The sequence below is a fragment of the Strix uralensis genome, chromosome 3 (genome assembly GCF_047716275.1).
Source record: "Strix uralensis isolate ZFMK-TIS-50842 chromosome 3, bStrUra1, whole genome shotgun sequence".
Taxonomy (NCBI): Eukaryota; Metazoa; Chordata; class Aves; order Strigiformes; family Strigidae; genus Strix; species Strix uralensis.
The window spans coordinates 36,097,818-36,121,712 of record NC_133974.1 but is presented as its reverse complement, the minus strand read 5'-3'; the positions used below and the strand labels follow the sequence as shown (position 1 = coordinate 36,121,712).

The 23,895-nt window shown below is 35.4% G+C and overlaps 1 protein-coding gene across 3 annotated transcripts in view; it reads right to left on the bottom strand.

The window, feature by feature from the left end:
- The window catches only part of SENP6 (SUMO specific peptidase 6), an 83,033-nt gene that overhangs the window by 26,384 nt on the left and 32,754 nt on the right, over positions 1–23,895 (bottom strand). For 2 of the 3 annotated variants that reach the window (XM_074861895.1, XM_074861897.1), the window contains 8 exons: positions 23,470–23,571; positions 17,586–17,606; positions 12,134–12,204; positions 10,426–10,571; positions 5,351–5,753; positions 4,054–4,286; positions 1,372–1,542; positions 654–696 (listed from right to left, as the gene is read on the bottom strand). In XM_074861895.1, the coding sequence (XP_074717996.1) occupies positions 654–696; positions 1,372–1,542; positions 4,054–4,286; positions 5,351–5,753; positions 10,426–10,571; positions 12,134–12,204; positions 17,586–17,606; positions 23,470–23,571 (1,190 nt within the window). The remainder of the gene's footprint in view (positions 1–653; positions 697–1,371; positions 1,543–4,053; positions 4,287–5,350; positions 5,754–10,425; positions 10,572–12,133; positions 12,205–17,585; positions 17,607–23,469; positions 23,572–23,895) is intronic. The other variant, XM_074861896.1, reaches the window with a different exon arrangement.

Sequence of the window (23,895 nt, the reverse complement as noted above, 5' to 3'; positions counted from 1 at the left end):
AAAGCTACTTTTCAGGCCCAAAGCAAAACCCTACAAAAGAAAACAAAGAAAATAGAGCAATAGTTGTAAGCTCACCACTTCCTAAACTAGGTCACTGTTATTTCTTTCAGCAACATGAAATATACAAATTACAGGCTAGAGAAGAAAAAATTTTCAAGGAAGATATAGACAGGAAAGGTCTAAGACACCTGTATAGTTTTTACTGTCTACTTATGCATCTGAAATAAAAGAACTAATAAACCCTTTTGTTTGCCTTTTGTTTTTGTTAATCATTTTCAAGACAACCTTTGCCAATCATCACCAGAGTATCTACAGCTCTTCAACTAGAATGAAGAGGAAGAACTAATGACCCAGCTGCATGCACACCACAAATTGCTAATTCCTGCTATCTGTGAACTTTCTTTCTGTCAGTAGAAGGCGAGGATAATACAAAATCATTTTGGTTTTTATTCACCAGGCAGTTCAGGTCAAATTTATACTCTCAGGTTTTTTTAAACTCTTATTTGACTACTGGCATCCAGTATAATTTATTACTTACATAACAAAACCAGAATCAACATTTCATTATGATTCACTTGTTAATACCCTTGACAAAGGTACTTCATTCAAATTATATATATTGAGTACTAACATAAAATGAAAGATGTACTCACCTTCTTGACTTTCTAGGCGTATTTTAATATAATCCAGGCAAAACTGTGGAAAACAACACAAGAGTAAGATTTCACATCTTCTCCAAACCAAAACTGACTTAATACCTTTTAACTGTTAGCAAACATATTTCAATTGACTAAGTACTTAAGTAATGAAAATTTTAAAATAAAAATGTTAAATGTTTATTTTTTTTAAAAACAAAGTGTACATTTTAGCACAACTCAAGGAAGCAATTATATTCTTTACTATTCAGTGTCTCATATTGATTGTTGAAACTTAAGATCTCTCCTAAGTACTCCATTTTCAAGAAGGTTTAAAATACTCTGAAAAATACCACAAATTATAGGGAGAAAAAAAATCTTCAAAAGAGAATGTCATCTATCAGTATCAGTATTTAAGCAAACCAAGCAATAGTGTTTTGCAGGGAGGTGGAAAGAAGACGTTAACACCTCTCTGCTATCCATAAGCTCTCTCCAACCAAGCAAACAGGGTTTTCAAGGCTTTTGCAGGCACAATGTTTTATTAAAACACCAGAACTAGATCATATGCGTTATTACGTAATAGTACTTTAGGATTCTTTGGGAATCACAGCCTCTGAAACCAGAGACAAACTTAATATTTTGCCTTTGTCTGTGGAACAGTATGTTGTTCAAGTATGAAAATAACAATGCCCATCAAAAACTGAAAGGATATTTGTCAAATAACAAGTTTACTTACAATCACAGGTTCCACTACCATTCTTCGTAGTGTTCCTATTCGTATACTTCGACAGTTCAGAATGACACTTTCACAGGAATTTTGATAATTTAGAGGTACAGCCTCAGTTACAATCTCTTGAGAAATAACTTTACGACGTTTTATTGGAGTGTTAGACACAATGTTCCCAAACTGAAAAGCAATTTTCAAGGTTTCAGAATGTCTCACTAAGATTTATTACTAAAACAAGCTTGTTAAAAACTAGTGACTAATCTTCAGCTACTTTTCTCTTGGTCATCAGGATTACTTACTATAGCATCCACCTCAACCATATACAGAAGGTAGAAATTTCCTAAAGGACTTTTTGGAACACCTGAAGACGTTATTATTGCCAGATTAAAAAAAATCCTGTAAGCTAACACTTGTAGACAGTTTGTTAACATTTCTAAATCACAAATAATGCTTCTAAAATTGCTAAAACAAATTTAGTTTTTGTAATTTTGAAATACTGTGCAGCTTGGCAAAACAAAGTTATTTTTCATATATTTTATTTATTTATATAAAAACACTAATGCTGTAAAAGCACCACAATGTATGTTGTTTTTTTCTTTCAGTTTTTATTAGTCCAAGCTTTTGGTGACTGAAAACGCTGAGTAATTACTGAAGTACAGTGCATCACATTAGCAGGAGTAGAATCTTCAAGAAATATAAATAAACCCAATCAAAATTCCTTAAAGCAACTCTACAAAATTATTAACATTTTTTTAGGACAGGTTCCAGGGTCTGAGACTAAATAGTGAGAGAAGGCCACGTAGAGTTTGGCTCCAGTTCAAGGAAGTGTCTAGCTACTGACTGAAGCTGTAATCTCAATGAAGTCACCTGTCTACCAACAGGACAATCTTACAAAAACCTATTAAAATGAAAGAAAGCTGGCTGATAACCATCAGATTAAATATATTTATTTGTTGTATTGCTTATATTGCTCTACTTTGTTGAACCATTTTCTGTACACTAGTCTTTTCTTTGGTATTTATATTCCTTCATATAGCTGTTCATTAATAAACATTGTTTTGGGTTACAAAATACAATTAAACGCCCACAAAAAACATTTTAAGGGATTCAATATTTCTATTAAGACTAAATGTCTACAATTATTTTGAAGACCCTAATCACTAGACTATTTTGGCCATAATTCAAAATATACGTTTGGATGCTTCATTTAAATACAGTGGAAAAGGCAGAGATTCTAAATCTCTGTAATTAAAATATTTTCCCAGGACTCTTACTGAAGACAGCTTTTCATTTTTGTCTGCTGGACTAGCTGAATACTGTTAAAAGCTCAAAACTCAAATCACAGACAAACAGTAAAACAGTAAACATTAAAGCGGTGCTATATGTAAGCAGCCTTTTCAGTAAAAAATTAATATTTTGAAAGAAAAACAAGCGAACAAAAGCTTCTTCTATCATATCTGACAAGAACACGGTGATACCTGCAATTCTTGGTAGTTTCCTTGAATCAGTGCAAATTTTGTGTTAAATTTCATTTTAAAAAAAGTTTCCTTTGTTTTCAAAAGCAGACTCTATTCTACATTTGTCTAGAATATGCCATTAATTTCCAATGTTACAACTGGTTTTTAAAGACTAGTCAACAGGAACATATGGATACACAAAAGAAAACATTTGGGAGAGTTTCAGAAGTCTTAGACACCAGTGCCTTCACAAGGCAACACTTTCAATTAATCCAGCACATAATGCCAGAATAACTGAAATTCAAAACTATTTATCGTTCAAGGTTTTAGCCCCACAGCTTTCTTGTAGGCTAAAGGTTCACAGCTTTATACTGATAGTGGTGACTAATTATACACCACATTATAAACATCCATAATTACAGCACTAGAATATTGGCTTCTGAATCTCAACATAGGACGAATGTTTTGGCATCATTACTTCAGCGTTCTAACTCAGAAAACACAAAGTATTTGAGACTGCGGGTTGAAATCTGATCAGATACTCTTGTTGAAGTAAACTCACAATAGTGAAACTGGACAGGTGACCCAAGGATGGTTTTAATCAGCACTATTAATTAAATGCCAGTTGCCACAGGGAATTTATTCTTCTTAATGGCTATTGAAGTGGTTTTTAACATATTGTGAAATCTGTCCCCTTTGACAGCACTTAAGGAATCTGTTCATGGTGCGTTTTTTGTCTTTGTTTATCCAATTCTTGCAGTGGTACTCAACTAGAAAACAAAGCCCCACCATGAAATCCTTAAAATAAGTGCTATTAATTGGGACAGTTGTCAAAGTATTTTAATTTAAAAGGGCTACTATTGTTTCCAGTGTCCTGTTTTCATGTTTAACTTAGTATGTTCAAAGTCTTACCAGGCAACAGCTGGTACTGACATTCTTCCACAAACTAAAGAGGCCCTTCAGTTTCATAGAGAAACCCTGCCCAGTCTCAAAGAGTATACATTCAACACAGAAGCATCTATGTTAAAAGCATAATTCAAACCATTATGAACGCTTGCAAAAATATAATGAACACATTTTCTTACATTTCCAGTATTATGTAAGCAGAGATACTACTTGATGAGATAAGAAAAGCAATCAAATATAGCCATCTTCTGACAATGCAAAACAAGCCTTTACATTTTCCATTTATGATTTGATTTTTGTTTTCTTTAAACAAAGCATTAAATAGTACCTGATCTTTCATTCTTGCTTTTCTTGGTAGTGTGACTGCAATTTCTGTATCTGTTGTTATACTACCTATTCTCTGTTCTATTCCACAACTGTTTTCCTTTAATGCTGCTTCCACCTTTCCTGTAGAAGGAGCTGGGGAGGAGCGGGCTGAATCTGCAGGACGAGGTGAAATGCTTTCCATTCTCCTAGTGCTGCCACTATCCTCCTCCTCATCATCATCACTAGACAAAACAACTAAACAGAAAATATTAAATTCTCAACTACTACATTTCTATGTAACAGAAATTACTTTTAAGCTATTGCTTGAAAATAAATATATGTAATTGTCCTGCAGTGCCAAAAAAAAGTTCACATTTATCATTATATTATGCTTTCATTAACGTTTATTTGGAATCTGCTCACAGGCACTCTCTCCTTCACTTTTTATTTCTCACAAATAACTATACAATATGGGTATCATTAATCTACCTCTAGACACAGAAGTGAAGCCATACATTTCTTGGTTCAATCAAGAATTCTTACTGTGAGGGTGGTGAGACAACAGGTTGCCCAGAGAAGTGGTAGATGCCCCCTCCCTGGGAAGTGTTCAAGGCCAGGTTGGACGGGGCTTTGAGCAACCTGATCTAGTGGAAGGTGTCCCTGCCCATGGCAGGGGGGTTGGACCTAGATGATCTTTAAGATCCTTCCAAACCATACCATTCTATGATTCGACAAAGAACTGAAAGTGAATAATACAATTTAAGAAAAACTGTCACGAGAAATTATGATTTAAGTAGTTCAAATCAGTAAGACAACATGGTCCAGTAAACTAAGCATGGAATTAGAAACATAATTTCCCAAATTCCAGTTCCTTCCTGCTTATAAATTGAGTTTACACAGAGAAAGCACAAAAAATTAGTATTTTATAAATTATGAAATTTAAATGCATAGCTCAAAAGGAAAGAGGGAGAAAATATAAAATAAAAATCAAAGACTGTCTTTCCCTTTGGGAAAATGAATGATGGAATTCTGCTAATAATGTTTTTTACAAAATTATAAAGTATAAGTCTTTAAAAAAAAAAAAATCACTAAAAAAAGATTCATGAAATAATTTTTGTTTTCCCCAATGTTCATCTTTCTCAGAGAGTACCTCAGTATATGAAAAGGAAATTATAAAAGGGTCTGTCCCTCTTCCCCAAGAACACATCCACAAAAAAACTTCATGCAAAATCAGTAACATAAACCTGCAAGGAGAATTCCTTCATTACACAGTATTTTGGGTTTCCAGTTTATGGCTATATTCATAAAAAGGCACTTACTTGGATCATTTAGTTCAGATGGTCTTGAACTCCTCTGTCTTAAGCTTCCTGTAATTTTAGGATTTTTTGTCCCAGTTATAAGACCAACTTTTCCATTCTGTCTTAACATGGAATGTCCTACAACTTCATTACTCAGTAGAATATCTGTCGGACCCTTCCCAACAGTAGAACTATAAAACTTCTTTGTGTTGAACCCTGTACCTGAAGATTTTTGCCCTGTTGAATTCTGATGTATTGAAGAGCGTGATAAAGGCCCCACAGATTCATTTAATGTCACAGTTTGTCTGGAGACTCTTTGCAAATCCTTTAGAGATGCACTTTCACAATGTCGGCATTTGGTCTGATTTTCATTTGCCCGCCCACAATTTGGGCAATCAGTAGAATAATCAATTTGTTCCAAAAGCTAGAGGGGAAATACACACAAAATCAGTAATTGTGTAAGTACAAAGATACCATTTCCAAATCTTGCATTTAAATTATGTTCAGAATGAAGACTGACAACACTATGTTAGCAATTACAGTAAACAGAGAAAGGAAACATTAAAATACATTTGATTTTTTTCATTTAAGAAAATGAAAAATGTTCTAACAGAAACAAATGTCATTTGTGGCAATTTTTAAAATGATTAATGTTGGACAATTCACATTTTCCTTCTTGCCTCTTTCTATATGTAAAAGGTTGAACACCTTTCAGATATATATATATATATCTCCATCAGAAAGAAGGTCCAATTACACCATTTCTATAAAAATAGTTTAACTGGAGGAAAATAAAGTAACCTAAGGATCCACAGAGCAATGCTAAAGAGGACCAGAAGCAACCTCCTAGGTCATGAAGTTCATTTGTCCTCCCAAGATATCTTCTAACAGCCTTGTAAAGCATGAAGAAAAATCACTCCTCAAAAGAGGGAAATAAAAGAGGGAGGGGAATATAAAAAGAAAAGTATGTACACTGCTCTAGAGTCCAGTATCTCAGAAAAGAAAACAGGACTTGAGGAAAAGGAGTTCCTCAAACTTTCAAGAGGAAAGCAGGGGCTACAAGGGAAAATGTATCCTATTACTGTAAAGGCAGAGATGTATTTTGTTTCACTAACACGTACAAGGTCCCACTTAATTACCTGTCACAAGTGCAGAACTTGGACTTCTAAATCTAAGGGATTAAATACTAACATAAAGTACTGCATATGTACTGAGTTGAATACAGAACATCTCTGGAACTGAAATTCAGTGTATGTTATTGTCTCCTGGAACACTGAGCTCAAATGACATAACCACTGTACTGTGAACTACTGAAGCTAATAAATACCTACATCCCACCAAAAACATTTTGAACCTATTTTCAAAACATAGCTATCACAATTTACACCCTCTCATCCCCAGCCATGAACGCCTTCCCAATAAAGAGGACTTCCTCGGGTGTGGAATCTTCAATCATTTTTAAAAACAAATGTAAAGACAGAAGTCATACAGGGAGAATATATTATTTTCATAAAATTGAACAGAGCTACACATACCATAGTGAAACAGATGCAAAAAAATCCCACTGTATAAAATGTATCAGACCTTTAAAACCTGAGTGGTGGGATAAGATGAAAAACAATGTTGTGCCTCAGTGCTCAGTTACAGGATGTAGTTTTTACAAAGATACTGGTAACCACATTGAAGAACTTCAATCAGACATTAAAATATTCAGCAGAAGCTACCAATTGTACCTGTAGGATCTTAAGTATAGAGTAACTGCACCTCTCTACTTCAACCACACACCAAAATTTTAAAACTAACTTTATTTCCATGGTTTGAGAGCCTGCATCTTGATGGTAGGGGTAGCAGTGTTTAATTAAAGAGGGGCATACTTTTTAGACTCCATTTTAAGATAAATGACTACTTAAATAGATGAGTTCTACCTAAAAATGTGTCTGCTTTATAACTTGTATAATACAGCATTTTTTTTAAACTTTGAAATCTGCTGTGGTGGGATAGAGTTATTTTCTTCACAGTATCTGGTATGAGGCTATGTTTTGGATTTGTGGTGAAATCAGTGTTGATAATACAGGGATGTTTTTGTTATTGCTGAGCAGTGCTTACACAGAGTCAAGGCCTTTTCTGCTTCTCACACCACCCCACCAGCAAGTGGGCTGGGGGTGTGCAAGAAGTTGGGAGGGGACACAGCCGGGACAGCTGACCCCAACTGACCAAAGGGATATTCCATAGCATATGATGTCATGCTCAGCACATAAAGCTGGAGGAGGAAGGAGGAGAGGGGGGATGTTCAGAGTGATGGTGTTTGTCTTCCCAGGTAACCGTTATGAGTGATGGAGCTCTGCTTTTCTGGAGATGGCTGAACACCTGCCTGCTGATGGGAAGTAACAAATTAATTCCTTGCACATGGCTTTTTCTTTATCTATTAAACTGTCTTTATCTCAATCCACGAGTTTTCTCACTTTTTTTTTCACCCTTCTGACTCTCTCCCCCATCCTACCGGGAGAGAAGGAGGGAGTGAGTGGCTGTGTGGTGTTTAGTTGCCAGCTGGGGTTACACCACAACATCTGCAAAATACAAATACTATATGCCCTATACAAATAAATACTCTGCCCTACCTCTTAAGTTTCAGAATTCAAAGCTTGTGTTATTTTTCAGCATTTTGGTAAACACATATGAAGCAGAAAATCTTCCTTCCCTTAAAAATTATATACATTTTTAACAATTAGAAAGTGCAACCTGTTATAGTCTAGTAAGATGAAAACCATTTGCACTTTGCCTGACAAGCAGCTGGTTATGTCTGTAACTTCTCTGGCACAAAACCGTAATGAACGCTTTTGAATTGTTCAGAGGTTCCATAAACCTCTGATCAATCATCTGCATACTTTGGCAACTCATGGCTCATGAAAATGCATATGGTTCATGACAAATGCATAAATCATTGTGTTAAATCCCTTTACTGTGATAAAGGATAAAACTGTTAACCCATTTAAATAAGAAAATAAAACCAAGAGTTGTGCTAGTGAATTCAGCTGCAGCAAGTTCTCTTCTATATCCATGAAGTGTATATATCCATAGTCTTACAGGATCATAACTATCCTGTGGGACTGGAGTAATGATTCATCTAGCTGTGTGCTGTACTTTTAACAGTGGCCAGTGGTAGATGGTTGGGAGCACAGGGAACAGAGTAAGGACATATCCTCCTTACTTGATGTAATTACCAATTCAGACATTTCCTGCATCAGCGGTTGAATTTAAATCAACCTGTTTAATGATGATGTAGCCTCACAAATTTTACCAATCCCTTTTTGAAATCTCATAATACATCATGCGAAAAATATAGGGGTTTCACCTTTTTTAAGCTTACTGCTTGACAGTTTTACCACAGTGCTTTTGTCTGAGAAAAAGTAACTGGTTTCCATTCATGACTGCTGGTGTTTTCAACTTACAGATTTCTAAGATATGCATGGGAAAAAGTACCAGATGCAATTATTAAATGGCGTTTACAAGTACAATCTGTCTAATGGCTCTGGAAACGAAATCACGCCCCTAGAACAATGTAATCGAGTCTGCTGCTTTTTTATCGGGGAGACAGAGAACAGCTTGTTTTAGCTACATGCAATCTGGCTCAAGGACACTACGCTACTGATGCTTCCACATGCAGCTCCAGCCCTTGCTTTCCATGTATATACAATGTAGCTCTGGAAGTCAGTACCATGGCTCTGTAATAGGGAGGAATATGCTGAAAGCACACCTCACTTCTACATGTACACAGTCTTCTAGTTCGAGCTAGGAGTTACTGCAAATGGCCTACACAGTTCACAGTCCAGCTACAAATGATGAGGCTGCTCTCCTTCCTCTCATGCTAATTCATGTGATTTGTAATGGAGAAACTTTATATATTAAAAAATGACATTTGTTTGATCTACAGAGTGAAAATTGTTTTATGAAGGCAGTGACAAGATTCTATTTATTTTTCAACCGTTTCCTTCAATGCCCGTTTCAATCTAGAAGACTGTTTTCTACTTTCGTCCCTTACCTGACAGGATGTAATGTAGGCTGCAATGAATATTTTACTTCTTTAAACAAACATGAATGTTATCAACGTAATGATTAAAACAAAACCCACAGAACTGTAATGTCTTTTGTTTTGTTTTTAACTGTTTTGTTACTTCATTACTTAGCTTGTATAGCTCATATCTACATAGTATCATGTAGCTCAAAACCTCAGCTATTAAAATTTCCAAGTAATATTGTATTAATTAACTAAATATGTAACAGAAAGGCATAATAGTAGTAGCAAGTGTCTCATCCTAACAAAGAAATACAGTCTGACTTACTTTCTAATACACAGGAGCAAACACAAGCTGATGACATAATCACACATCTACCTTCTTTTTTTTTTTTAAAAGCAAGATCTCCTTACAGGAAAGTTTTGCTTTGATAGTCATAAAGCATAACCTGCATGTGGGCATTATGAATCTTCTACAGTAACCTGGGAAGAAATATGGAAAGCCTTACAGGAATTTCCAAAATATCTTACACTGGATATTCAGAAAAGTTCCAGACAAAACATCCTGGTTGGCTGCATCTAGACCAGAGAAGGCCATTGGGATACCTGTGTTAGTTTCACTAAGAAAGAGAGCAACTTAGTAAGAAGTACCTGCATCTTTGCAGTACCTCTATCTTTTTTGTTCTGACTACAGAAAATCATGACGCTAAAAAAAAAAAAAATTTAAAAAAATCTGTAGATCAAATCAAAGAGTAAAATATTGTTCCTCTGTTTTACAGGCAGCAAACCAAAATTATCAGTTTCTTGTCTGTCAATCAGCAAATCAATTATCAATTTAAACACAGGTTCTTTTGTTTTCCAGTGCAGCATCTGTTCAAATCAGAAAATAAATATTTCATAGCTAGTATCAATATTAACTTAAATATATAACAACATTTTAAAAAAATTTAATTACGTAAATCTTTCTCCCAACTCTTAAGGATTTTTAGAACATTAACTTATTTTACAACAATGTCTGTTTTTCAAATATGCATCAACTTTTAAAGTTAAACAGAAGTTTACATGTTTTTAAAATCTAACCTACCTTTAACTGAGTTAAACATTTTTTTGTAGCAGAAGATAGAGTCAAGTCAGATTGATATGAATTGCAGTGACGTTTCTGTTGCACCTTTCTCTTAATTTCAGATTCTGATTCTGATTCTGACTCTTCTGTGTTTTCCATTATACTGTCTAGGAGGAAAAAAAATACGAGAATGTTAACAGGAAATGTCTACTCATATGCTGTTAAAATTACGATCAACTTATTTCTTCACATACACTAACTTGAACTAAACATAAACACCTTTCTAAACATCCAACAACCTACACTGCTTCAAGTGTCTCATGATCTGTTGTATGAATAAGAAAAAATTCCCTAAAGTAACTTTGAAAATGTTCTTTTATTAATAATATTTCAGTGTCTCTCGGTGACAATCTGTAGCTTAGTATCTTCGGAGGAGGCTTTGGACTTAAAAATCTATACTAACTTCACCACAACTAGAATGGAGCAACTGCCACCGACAATAGGAGGGGATCTGCTAGATTATGCTGATGGTAACTTTCACTGAAGGACTGCTGGTGAATGCGTTTAGAATAATTGCAAATGCTCCGTGTAATTAGGATTTATTCCTTCAACACAAGACTCAGCAGTACAGTGAACTATACTGTCATATCCTGCTTTATACTGGGGCACTCATTTAAATACTGGGAGAGTATAGGAACAAAGAAACCCGTAAATTAACAATGCACTGAGTGAGATTTTCTTTTTAGAAGTGTAGTATGTTGTACAAGAGTGCCTTAATTCAGTTTAATGTAAAAGTGCTATTTATACTCCCTAGTTTAATTGCAATCTCCATATTGGAACTTTTTTAAGTCTGTATTTTTTTTTAAACAGATATGAACACTTTTTCAATATACATACTGATAGCCTCACAAGCATCCTACTATTAGAAAACATCTCAAAACAAAAGAATGACACATTTTCAAAAAAGAAACAATAATAGGTAGGTTTTTTCTAAGTTACCTTACTTTTGCATAGAACTGATGAAGTTCTACTTAACATTAACCTGAAGAAGGCACAGCAGCATAACTGGCCAGTGTAAATGGCTAAGCAGCTGAATAGCAGGTCTACAAACTGTATCTGTACTGACAAAGTTCAACCACAGAGATTTTTCTTTTCCAATTTCACAGTTTCCACACCTCAAAGTAAACTGTATTTTCTCTATTGCATCTCCATCAGTGGTCCCTAACTAATGATATAAGAGCGTATTTCTGTTGAGGCACAGAGCAGTGCTGATGCTGGCTCTTCTATTCACTACCTTAGTGCATGAACGTACTTTGTGTCAAGTATTATTACCATGTTACATTTTGCACCTACTAACAGCGCTACAGAAGTTCCTCATCAATAATTCAAGAACAAGCTCGGGGCTTGGGCTCAGACTAGATGATCTCCAGAGATCTGTTCCATCTCCCAACAATTCGATGATTCTATATCTTCCCCATTTCAGTTGTTTTTAAAATAACTGAAGCCTAATTTAAAATTAATTATAACCTGAGTGAACATGTTGAAGTCTGTCAAAAAGGGCAAAATCCTCCCTTCATGCACAAACTTGTATAAATCTACAATAACATGATATAAGGATGTAAATAGATATACTAAAGGTTACACAAAGTCTGACAACACACCCACCCAAAGCAGATATTCAAAAAAATCATTCTGCTTAAAAAAAATGAGAACTCTAAATGTAACTTACCCACTCCTTGAGACCGTGGTAACCTAATGTGGTCTGCTTCTACTTTCTGAAGCTGAGGGGGGTATTCTTTTCTGGAAAGTGAATTAGATATATGGTTGTTATTTTGACAGACACCATTATAATTTAGCCACACTTGTACATGAACAAAATGAACCTGAAATGTATCTGAAAGCTACAAGTAAATAACTTCTCCTATTACATGTTATTTGTACACTTTAAAAAATATTACCAGAACAGTAGGAACAGCTACAGTAAAGGTCTTAGAAGTATTATGATCTAAATCCCTTTTGATAATAACCAATAGTCCAGGAGTCTCTCACTTTCAGACCCAAGTCTTCCAAGACTGAAGCCTGCATCTCCTCCTCATTCATGAAGTACAACGTAGATACTTTTAAAATCCAAAAATAGAGACAATTATTTTAATATTGAACTAGATTCCACAAGTTGCACAACTTAAAAAACAGGAGGAAAAGATGCAGAACAGAGGAAAGAGATCTGACATTAAAAATTGTTGTGGCCAAAAAATAAGAACAACACAGGAGAAGACATAGCTCCTATATATTTGTTTTAAAAATATAATAATATAGACAAATTAGTGGATAATAAAACTTTTGATGGTATAATCTGCGTAATATACATATCACATGTTCTTTGTGCAAATTAATGCAATATAAAACATTATAGTTAGATTTTTTTGAGTCTCTTGAAAGATATTTTCTGTTTACACACAAGTGTGTCAAATAGTGCTACTACCAAATTCAGATTCCTTAAGCTCACTGCATCTCAATTACTGTGGCAGTTCTTTCTCAGCTATCTTACCCTGCTCTGCAGTTGTAGATTACTGTTCCTGTTATAACAGAAGATAACACGCACCTGAAACTTGGGACGCCTTGCCAACAACTTCAGCAGAAACTGTTTTTACTGACAAGTTAAGCCAGTGCACTGGGCTGCAAATGGGTCACACACATCCCATACTGCTACCTCTGATTACAAGGACATTAATCAACAGCAAGGGGGCAAAGAAACAGCTGTAGGCAGTAACATCTGAAACTAACAGCTAAATTTTGAGGACTCACCTGACAAAAATTTGACTATGGCTGAAGTAGACTTCAGCACTAGGCATAAGTTTTTATTCCTTTCAGCACAGCATCAAATTATAAAACCTTTGAATTTTCTGCATCTCCAGGTAATATTTCTCAGTGTTTTCCCATATTTTATTATTAACTAACATCTTTGGAACAAGATTAATCTATGATGCCCTCTGGGATACTTCTTACCTAAACACAAATACATTTTATTGTGTTGAGGGGCTACAGCATGAAGGAAAACACAGGCAGAAAGAAGGATGGAGAAACAAGCATGTCTGGATTGCAGCACAGAACGTAGAGATGTCACAGTACTTTACCATGAGTGCCCACAAGCACATCACAGATGACAGATTAAACAGTTTGTTACTGATTGCATCAAGCATGTTTCTGAAACAATTCTGTCTGCACACACAAAAGCTGAACCAAAATCAGAAACTCAACATGAATATTTGTTCATAAATTATGATTTTTTTTAACGTTTTCTTTAAAAATTCAAATCTCACGGGATTACTTTAAAGGCAGAATTGGTGGAAATATACAGCAAAGCTCAAGCTAATCATTATATAATGAGAAGCTGTTACTATCAAACCCAATGATAATGACATTCTAAAGGGTAGAAAAAAATCCTGTAACATCATTATAGAAGATTTGAAAAATATAAACTTTCCAGTAAGGATGCATGAGCTGTTGTCTGACATGTTATAATTATCTTCCATGAGTATTTCATAACAATACGCATTCTTTTAAACATAAACACTATCAGAAAAATTATTTTCTGTAAATGTTTTAAATATAAAACATTTAATTGATATTTAAGAGAAACAATATTGAAACTATTTGACATTTAATTGAAAGCAATGAAAACAATATGATAGATTTAGAACACTAAAATTTCTTTTAAAAATTAGTTTGACAATTCAATGTCCCTGGACATTTGTAAGTTATGATTCTTCTTCTAAAAATAGTACAGGTTGTATTACATTTTTAATATGCAACATATATTTATCTTTTTAAGATGATAAATTCATCAGTTACCATATATTGCCAAATAATTTTTTGACAATACAGTAACATTATTTACCATTGTCTGAATTTTGTGTTGTCAACAGAGACTCATACTGATACTTAATAAATAGCCAAACACAAGAATACACAAGGGCTAGCATAAAATGAGTATCCTTCTTCTCCCACAATAAAAGACTTTTACTTGTATGCTCACAATGAACCAGTGACACCCAAACCGAAGTTACAAAAAAACAGCTCCAAGTCAGCTCTGGCTTCCCACTTGGGAAGTTTAACTTGGTTAGCAATTCAAGGTCAGGTTTGAAGTTGCCTTGAGTTAGAAAAAAAAGCAAAGACAATTTTAAACAGTACTTAATTTTACATTTCATCTGAAATAAATGCTGTCCTGGAGACAGTAACAGCCCTCCCAGAAGAGGGCAGCAACCTGAAGCGCCTCCTACTAGCTTCCTTTCCTGACACTCCCCCCGCCCAAAAAAAAAAAAAGGCAGAGCCCACCACCACAAAGTTTTTACAAATGAGAAAACAAAGGCTCTCCCCTCAGCACAGTGTTTGTTGCCATTTGAACAGCTTCAGACCCATTGATACCTTCTCCAGTAAAGCACTTAATACAATGAGCAGTTTAATTGCATGTGAGTGCAGAAACAGAATGGAAACTATCAGTTTTTTAAAATTGAACATAACATCTATCTTTAAATGGACTATTTAAAAAATAAAAAAATTCTTATAAGAGATTAAGAAACATACAGCACTTCTTGCTGCTTGCCTTCTTCCTGTTAAATCCTAATTTAAACTAATAATCTCCTGTTTCAAAAGGAATAAATGAGGCACCAAACAGCTAAACAGATCAAGATGCAAGTCTATCTACATACTGTGTGTCTAAGAGTATTGTATCTATTATAGTAAATCTATTTCTCGTTTTTCTACAAGAAATACAATATTGATTGCTGTACCTACCATGCTAGCAAATATTAAAAATACACTTTTTTTCTCCCTCTTAGAATTCTTAAAAATATTTATGTGATTTAGAATTTGCTTGAAGAACAAGGCTCCATATTTAGAGATTAACTCATTTTAGGCATCTCCTTTATCTCATCAATTACAAGAAGTATTGATTTTAATACCTTGAAGTACAAGGAAGGCAGACCACTATTTGAAAAAAGTAACTTCAAAAAGTAGTTAAGCATCAAACAGCAAAACATTAATTACAGTACCAAGAAAGATCAGGCTCTTCATGCAACAGACATAACAAAAATACTGAGGTAGTCTGGACTGTGGAGAGTCCTGAACTTTTGACACATCTTAACAGCTCAACGGTATAGCATTCTTGACTAAACATGTTTTGCCCAGACAGAATGGTGTCACTGATTTAGTGTTTTCAGCACGCATTCAAGATTACTGCCATATTCCTTTGCTGATGGAATTGGACCTTAATATCTTTACCTCGGGCTGGTAGACAGACCTCTGTGACTCCCTCCAGTCAAAGGGCAATTTTCATATTAAAATTTTGTCTCAGGGTGGGATGGGGGAAGAAAAGGGGGCGGGGAGAATAGCGATGACAATTTCTGTCTATGCCAGAAAGGAATAAACCTAAAGAAACATCTGGATCTCGGAATTTAGGATACAGTGCTATCTCAGAGCAGAACTTTCAAAACTACCCATGATCTGATATGAGGCACATCAAAAATACCACATATGCGCAAGGCCACACCAGCATCTAAATTTGTTGAGTTGTAGGCTCACAAAAGAGCTATCTTTAATGTGCAGCCTGGCTCTTTGAGAGGCTGCCTTATTCAGCCTTTCTTCACTCTGCCTCTGTACACTCCTATTTGGAGTCATACCAGCACAGGCAGGCTGTTGGTTTCTATATTATTACACAAAAACAGCCTAAAGCATGATAAGATAGAAGCACCAAGCTGCTGCAGTGAGATTTACCTTCAGTGTCTTATAGGAAAAGCAGAGTACAAAAGTCAAAAGCTGAAACAGAGAAGCAGCAGCACAGGGACTTGGGTTTTTAGTACGCAGGTCAGTAGCCCCATTTGGCCCAGAAAGTCGGGAGCTGCAGCTGCACTTATGATGGTAATGATTAAAACTAAATTTAGCAGCTCCTGCCTAAATCATCTTCCCCTGATAGGACAACAACAAAAAGCAGGGAAGGAAAAAAGAACATATCTAGTAGTAATGGATGAAGAAACAGTGGGCGTCCCCAAGGGAAAATTAAGATCACCAGCATGCAAATCAACCCTAGCCTTCCATGACACACAGTGCCAAATTAAAAACATTAATAGCTGAATGGATAACTAGTAACATAAATGCAGCACAAAGAAAAACAGGAAAAAATACATAAACTCGAAGCCCATGCATCAAGAGAATATCCAAATCCCTTCTTTGAGCACCAAAACTAACTGATGAGTGTCTCTTTGATATTTAAGAAATAACAAAAGGCAGTAAAAAAGGCTTGATTTTACTACTGAATTTGAAATAAATCTAGAAAATCCCAAATTCAGAAAGAACAGATCTACACTAGATATCAGTGTTATTTATATCATTATTGGTTAAACATTATATACACTGTTTAAACAATTCAACCTAATATCAAGTGTATACTGCCAAAAAACACCTACATAGGCAGGATATTTACAAAACCTCAATTAATTCATTACTATCAACAAAACATTTCCGCTTACATATAAATTTAAGCTATATAGGAAGAAAACCAAATGTATGGTATTTCATATTAATATAACAAAATATTAAGAGCAGTAAACCAAACGTAAAATGAGTGAGAAAGCCTGAAATAAGCAATGTAAAACTAGTGTGCCTGCTTTTGCTATATGTTTTCTGTTAAATCACTTTAACATATATACTTCACAAACAGAATGTACACAGTAATGCAATGAAAACCTTTAATGCTATTCAAACCAAGCTGAGATGACAGAGTGAATGCTGTTAAACACCCAACTAAGATATGCATCAGAACCATGCTATTACATAAAGTTTGCTGCTCTACAAAAAGAATTAGCCATGAATTCTTAAATTCCAGAGAAGGTTATAATTTATCTATTTTCACATTTGATATATAAATAGATAGACAAATTTCCAGTGGAAATGTACCCAAGTTCACATTAACATGGCATTATTTCGAGATGGATGCAAAGGTCCTTTTTTGGTAAAAGGGAGAAAGTGAACCACAAAACCAGAACAAAAACAACAAACCCCCCCTCACACATGAGCAGATATTATTGACTGGATTGAATATTCTTTAACTAGCATTGGTAAAGCATTCATTCAGTTAATTTTCTTACTGCTCATTGCCATGCTCATTTCATCAACAGTAAGCTTACCTTTCCTTTCGGTCCAGATTGCTTAAAATATGAAAAAAGAAAAAAAAACATAAGATGCAAAGCCCCACATGTGTTGCACATCACTAAAATTCAAGTTATTAAACATAAACTATAACTGTTTTATTGTCTCTTGCACTCACTGGACTAATTTTCAAATGAGCATTATTTTTCACAGCATTTTTGTAACAGTAATTATAAACACACAAACAAATGTTACTTCACAGACAGCAATGGTCAGTGGTCTAAATACTACATTGTCTGGCCTTTTTCAACGTAAAATTTGATTAATTCTGAACTCAACCTGGTTGTCTCACTTAATTCACTGCAATGTAGAACCTGATATGACATATTTCTTATACATGAATTCAGATCAAGCCTCATTTCCAATCCCTGATCACTATACAAAAGAAGATAAAACAAATTTACATTAACAACTTGTTTCCAATTATTCAAAAAATATTTATGTGTTTTGAGAAATTGAGAAAAAAAAATTCAGAAAGCACTGCTTAAATATTTAGGAGACCATGTGGAAACAGCTACTAGATAGAGAAGGACAAAGAGAAGCAATCAGCCTCCTTCTGAGGTTTGGGCTAAAAAGAATCTCTGAAAATATTTAAGAATTAGGGCCACTAGTTTCAGAAGCATCTCCTATAACATCAGTGCATGTAGCTGGTGCTCACAACTCAGGTCCTTCGTATACCAAGGCTGATATAAAAATAGACCTAACTAAGCACAGCACGAAGACAACTTGAAAACAGTATCTTTATCTCTCCTGCCTTTTCAAAACTTGCAATACGGAATGCTGTACACTTTTAATCTATGTGGCTGTTCCTCCCAAATATCAAAAGCCTAACAAACATCTGTCATACATGCATTACGCTAACATTATTCTAAAACAGAACAAATTCAAACTGTTTCCTGCTTTACTTCAGTCAAATAAAACAGAGTAATGATATTCGAGTAATATAAATTCATTCTTTCCTTTTCACAAAAAGAACACTCACACTCCCACGAATAGAGCAAACTCTCTAACTCTCTGTAACCCAGAGGAATGGCAGGATTGAAAGTAAACCGGTAAGAAAGTAATCCTGATAATCCTACAGAGTGCAGTATGAAAACACAATCTCCACAGTGCTCTGAGAAGAGAGTAAAAGAAATTCAAAACTGAGTATGACCACTGCAACTTAGACTGGGGTGGGGGTAATCAGCCAATGTTGCATGAAAGTGGGGAAAAATTGCTTCCAACTGGAGTCAGCCTTTACAAACAATAAACACTGGTTTTGTACGGGTCACATCTGAGTTTATAAATCTAGTCAGATCCAAACCATGTCTGTATGGAGCCATATCCAGTATCTTTGTATCCTTGGCACAGTTAATACATAACTTGGATTAACTGTTTACAGGTGCTTTAAAGAGTCACACTTAAGAATTGTAAATTTTAATGCTAAAGAAACCTAAAGGCCGGAAAAACATTTCCAGAATGCCTCATACTGTACACTGTCATTACATTAGATGCCTCGCTTGTTTTAAAATCACAAATCATGGAATTGTTTAGGTTGGAAAAGACCTTTAAGACTATTGAGTCTAACTGTAAACCTAACACTGCGAAGTCCACCAAATCCCATATTAGTATAATGCATTTAAAAGAATTCTCACTTTGACATCTCAGAAAGATTAAGAAATGGGAATCTTGGACAGATCCAGGAATTATAACAAGCACTGTCCCTATGAATTGCTTCAAGCAGCTCGTGCATAAGATTTGTTAGACGTGCTGTACATACGTGCTACTCCAATGCCAAGTCTTAGAGAACAGTCAGTTAATAGCATATGCAGAACTATGCATCTATTAAACGAAGCAAAATAGTTTGAACCAACTACAACCCTAGGCTAAGCTGTATCTGAAAATCTGTTGTATCAGAAGTGAACAAATTTTAATTTCATCCCTGGATTTTACTGGAAAAAAAAAAGAATAATATTTTTCAAAATATTACTTTGAAATGCCCTGTTTTGTTGTACTGGAACCTTATATTTTAAATATGAGTGAAACAGATAGCCAGCCAGAATTTAAATTAACATGTGCAAAAAAGTTGGAGAAAAAGATGAGAAATACAGTACACATCACAAGCTCCAAATTCAACTTGGTAGAGATTAAAACAAAGTTTCATAATTAGCTTGCCCCATGTGACACCATCCCCACTTAAAGAACCTAGTATAAATCACAGAATCCATAACGTCAGTGCCAAAGACCCAATCTGCTCAGAATTCATTTAATTGTGTTTTTATTTTTGGTTATCCTTTCCATAATCCACTATAGATTTAAGAACAATATGTTAGGTTACCTAAAACTATTTTCCCCATGTTGTTACTGATCACCCTACCATAACACAATTCTACAAATGCAAACAATGTAAAAGAACAAAACTTGTGCTGCCTGTAAATTAGTATAGGAAAAAAACCTCAACACTTTAGAACTCAACTGCCATGCTACCAGCTTTTTTGTCTGATTTATATACCTAAAATTTTATTCTTGGTTTGCCACCCACATTCTCTACATATATTTCTTTCTGAGGAGACACATCAGAATTTACTTTTAAACTCAACTATTGTCTAATGTCAGTAAAAACCAGGAAAAAAAGATGTAAAAAATTCCCAAAGAACTAAAAATATATGGCCAAAAAAAATTACCCACTGGAATTTTGTATTATGAACAGTTCTATAGTCTTATTTTAGTTTTTTTTTTTTTCCTAACAACTATTGTCTTCTCATTCATAAACCTACATTTTCCATATCAAGAAGCCTTGAGATCCCTGTTCTTTTTTAATTAAAAAAACCCAAGAAGTATGACAGGAGGCCATGTTCTATTAATTTTCAATTCTCTAACTCAGAAAAATATTTAGAAGCTTTCAAAAAGTAGTCAATTCAGTCAACTGGCAAAAGATACTGGAATTAAAAATCCTTTTCACAGTTCCTCTATAAAGCTCACCCTCAGTCAACTAGATCACACCGGTTCTGACATTCTCCAGTACCAAACATTGCTTGGAATTGTTATGACTACTTCCTGCCTTTGAAACTCCTAAAATATTCTTAGCATTAGAGTTAATTGTCTGTTGTTAATGTAAATGCACTACAATAACAGCTCTAAAAGAAAACATATTTAGAAACATTCAAGATGACTACTATCCAGTTACTTCATGCAATATTCAGCTTGCCTATATTATGCATTAGTTTTCTTTCTGTGTGTCACACATACAAAGTTGCTACCTTTTTTTTTTTTTTTCCACATTACATTGCAGGCTTATAAAGAAGCAAGTCGCATAGGTGAGAAAGGCAAGCAGACAAATTTAACATCCCCTCAAGATTAAGAATCACTGGACTGGACTCTCTTGCATGCTGAAGAAGCCTACGGCGCTTAACTAGATAACACGAATCCATGCTGACTGGCTGTTTCAAAGAACCATCTTACAACATAGCTTAATCAAGTACACTAAAATATTAAGGTCAACATTTAGAGATCCAAGAGTGAGCAGTCTCACATGATTTTGCTTACTCAAATAATTTTAATTAGCACTGCAGATCAAGATTTTTATCCCTTAGAATTACCAAAAAAAAAGTGAAAGGTAAGGGCATGAATGCTTAGGGATGCCCCATGTTTTCCTCAGTGGAACACTGAACAAAGATACTCTCAAAAGGACTGCATGTAAAAGTAAAGAGCACAGCTGGTTCAGCCTAAACCACACTGATAACATAAACCTTGTCTTTAATTCATGGGAAAAGTTCTGCCAATCCTCCTTAGTCACCCCTGCCTTGCAAAGATGGGAAGAAATGTAAAGAAAAGGGAGATCTCTACTACTGTATCCACTATTACAAAGAGGAAGGAAATGTCCGTGCTATTTTCCATTTACAGATGATAGTACAGTTTGAAATGGAAGGAGGCAACAGTGGTGTAGGTACCCAGGGACACAACTGCAAAATCCATTTTTCAGTCTGTTTCTTCAATGCCAAATTGCCCTAATACACATTTGGATCACATCATTTATTCACGTTAGTATGTGAGCTTTGTTTTTCTGAAGGTAGCAAATGAAAGCGAGGGAAGTGGGATGGAAAAAAAAGATGATTCCTACATATGCCACCACCCCAAAAAATCTACACTAAAAAAGAGAGTTAAAAAGGGCCAGAAGGAGGCTACAAAATGCTGATGGAATGAAGCACTCAGAATCACAGAATCATTCAGGTTGGAAAAGACCCTTGGGATCATCGAGTCCAACCATCAGCCCTACTCTACAAAGTTCTCCCCTACACCATATCCCCCAACATCTCATCCAAACGACCCTTAAACACATCCAGAGATGGTGACTCCACCACCTCCCTGAGCAGCCCATTCCACTGTCTGACCACTCTTTCTGTGAAAATTTTTTTCCTAATGCCCAGTCTAAACCTCTCCTGTTGGAGTTTAAAGCCATTCCCTCTTGTTCTATCACTAATTACCTGTGAGAAGAGACCAGCACCAACCTCTCTACAATGTCCTTTCAGGTAGGTGTAGAGAGTGATGAGGTCTCCCCTTAGCCTTCTCCTTCTCAAGCTAAACAGTCCCAGCTCCTTCAATCACTCCTCACAGGATTTATTCTCCAGGCCCTTCACCAGCTTCGTTGCCCTCCTCTGCACTCGCTCCAGCACCTCGATATCTCTCTCGCATTGAGGTGCCCAAAACTGGACACAATACTCAAGGTGTGGCCTCACCAGTGCAGAGTACAGGGGGACTGTCACCTCCCTACTTCTGCTGGTCACACTATTTCTAATACAAGCCAGGATGCTGTTGGCTTTCTTGGCCACCTGGGCACGCTGCTGGCTCGTGTTCAGCTACTTGTCAATTAGAACCCCCAGATCCTTCTCTTCCAGACAGCTCTCCAGCCACACCTCCCCAAGCCTGTAGCGATGCATGAGGTTGTTGTGGCCCAAGTGCAGGACCTGGCACTTGTCCTTGTTGAAGCTCATCCCGTTAACGTTGGCCCACCGATCCAACCTATCCAAGTCTCTCTGTAGTGCCTCCCTATCCTCATGCAGATCAACACTCCTGCTTAACTTGGTGTCATCTGCGAACTTACTGATGATACACTCTATGTCCTTATCAAGATCATCAATAACTCGTGGGCTGGTGGAAATCCATGAAATTTGTAAGATAGGAAGAGCGCTGAATGGACAAATTTTGAAAGAAAATTCCTTAAAGCAATGGTTAGGTCATATGTCTGTGATGCACATCAGGTGTGAAAAGCCTATAAAAGAAATAATTTTAAAACAACCCTGCAATTTATACAAGTCTGATCTTGTTTTAAGTTTTCCAAACAATTAAGTTTAACTCAGCATAGCTGAGTAAGATTTCCCAGTTTCCAGCTGTCCATTCTAACAATTATTTATACAACCTTGCTTCTGTGAGATGTCCTAGTTTATATGTTTTATGTTCTATTTACAGACTACATAGGATCAACAGATCTATAACTTAATCTTTAGATGGATTTTATTCAAACTCGAGTTGCTGTGAATTAGTATTTGATGATCACGTTGTCAGTTATGTGAATTTCTACTGCATACTATGTTTGTCCATTTCAAAGTATTTTTTAAATGTATTTCCATTAGCAGGTGCTCTCCTACTGAATACATGCCATAGTGTGCTTTAAAATTGGTAAATTCTAAGGTTATACAATAGTGAATTCTAAATGGTAAGTTTTATGAAACTTTAGTAATTAAGATCAAAGCTCATGATCAAAAATGCACCATGTAATTACTTACATTTCTTAAAACACTTCACAGCATAAGGAAAACCATTACATACAAAATCAAAAAGGACTTTTTTCAATTGGAACATCTGGAGAAACAAATGTAGTCTTACCTTTGGGCTGCTGTTTTTACTACTGCTGTCTGCGCATGAGCATGGTGAAAACGTCTGCCATGTACCACAGTTACAGAACAAGACATATTCTGAGCATTTTCACTGCAAACACACAGAAAAACTGTTTAAGAAAAGACTCTGGTGTATTTGTACATAGTCTTAGCTAAAAATTGTGGCGTTCTGCTTTTACAGTAACAGCCATACAAAACCAAAAACCAACAAAGTATTTCTGAATCAATCATACAACTTGTTAGGATCCTCTGACAGGCATAGAAACATTCAGTCTAGAATAAAATAGACAAATAAGAATATGCACATTTTTTTCCTGGAAGTAAAAATAAAGATTTTTTTAAAATTTTATCACCATCCAAAACACTGTGAACCAGCTCTCCTTTACTCAACACTGTCACTGCAAAAAGACACTGC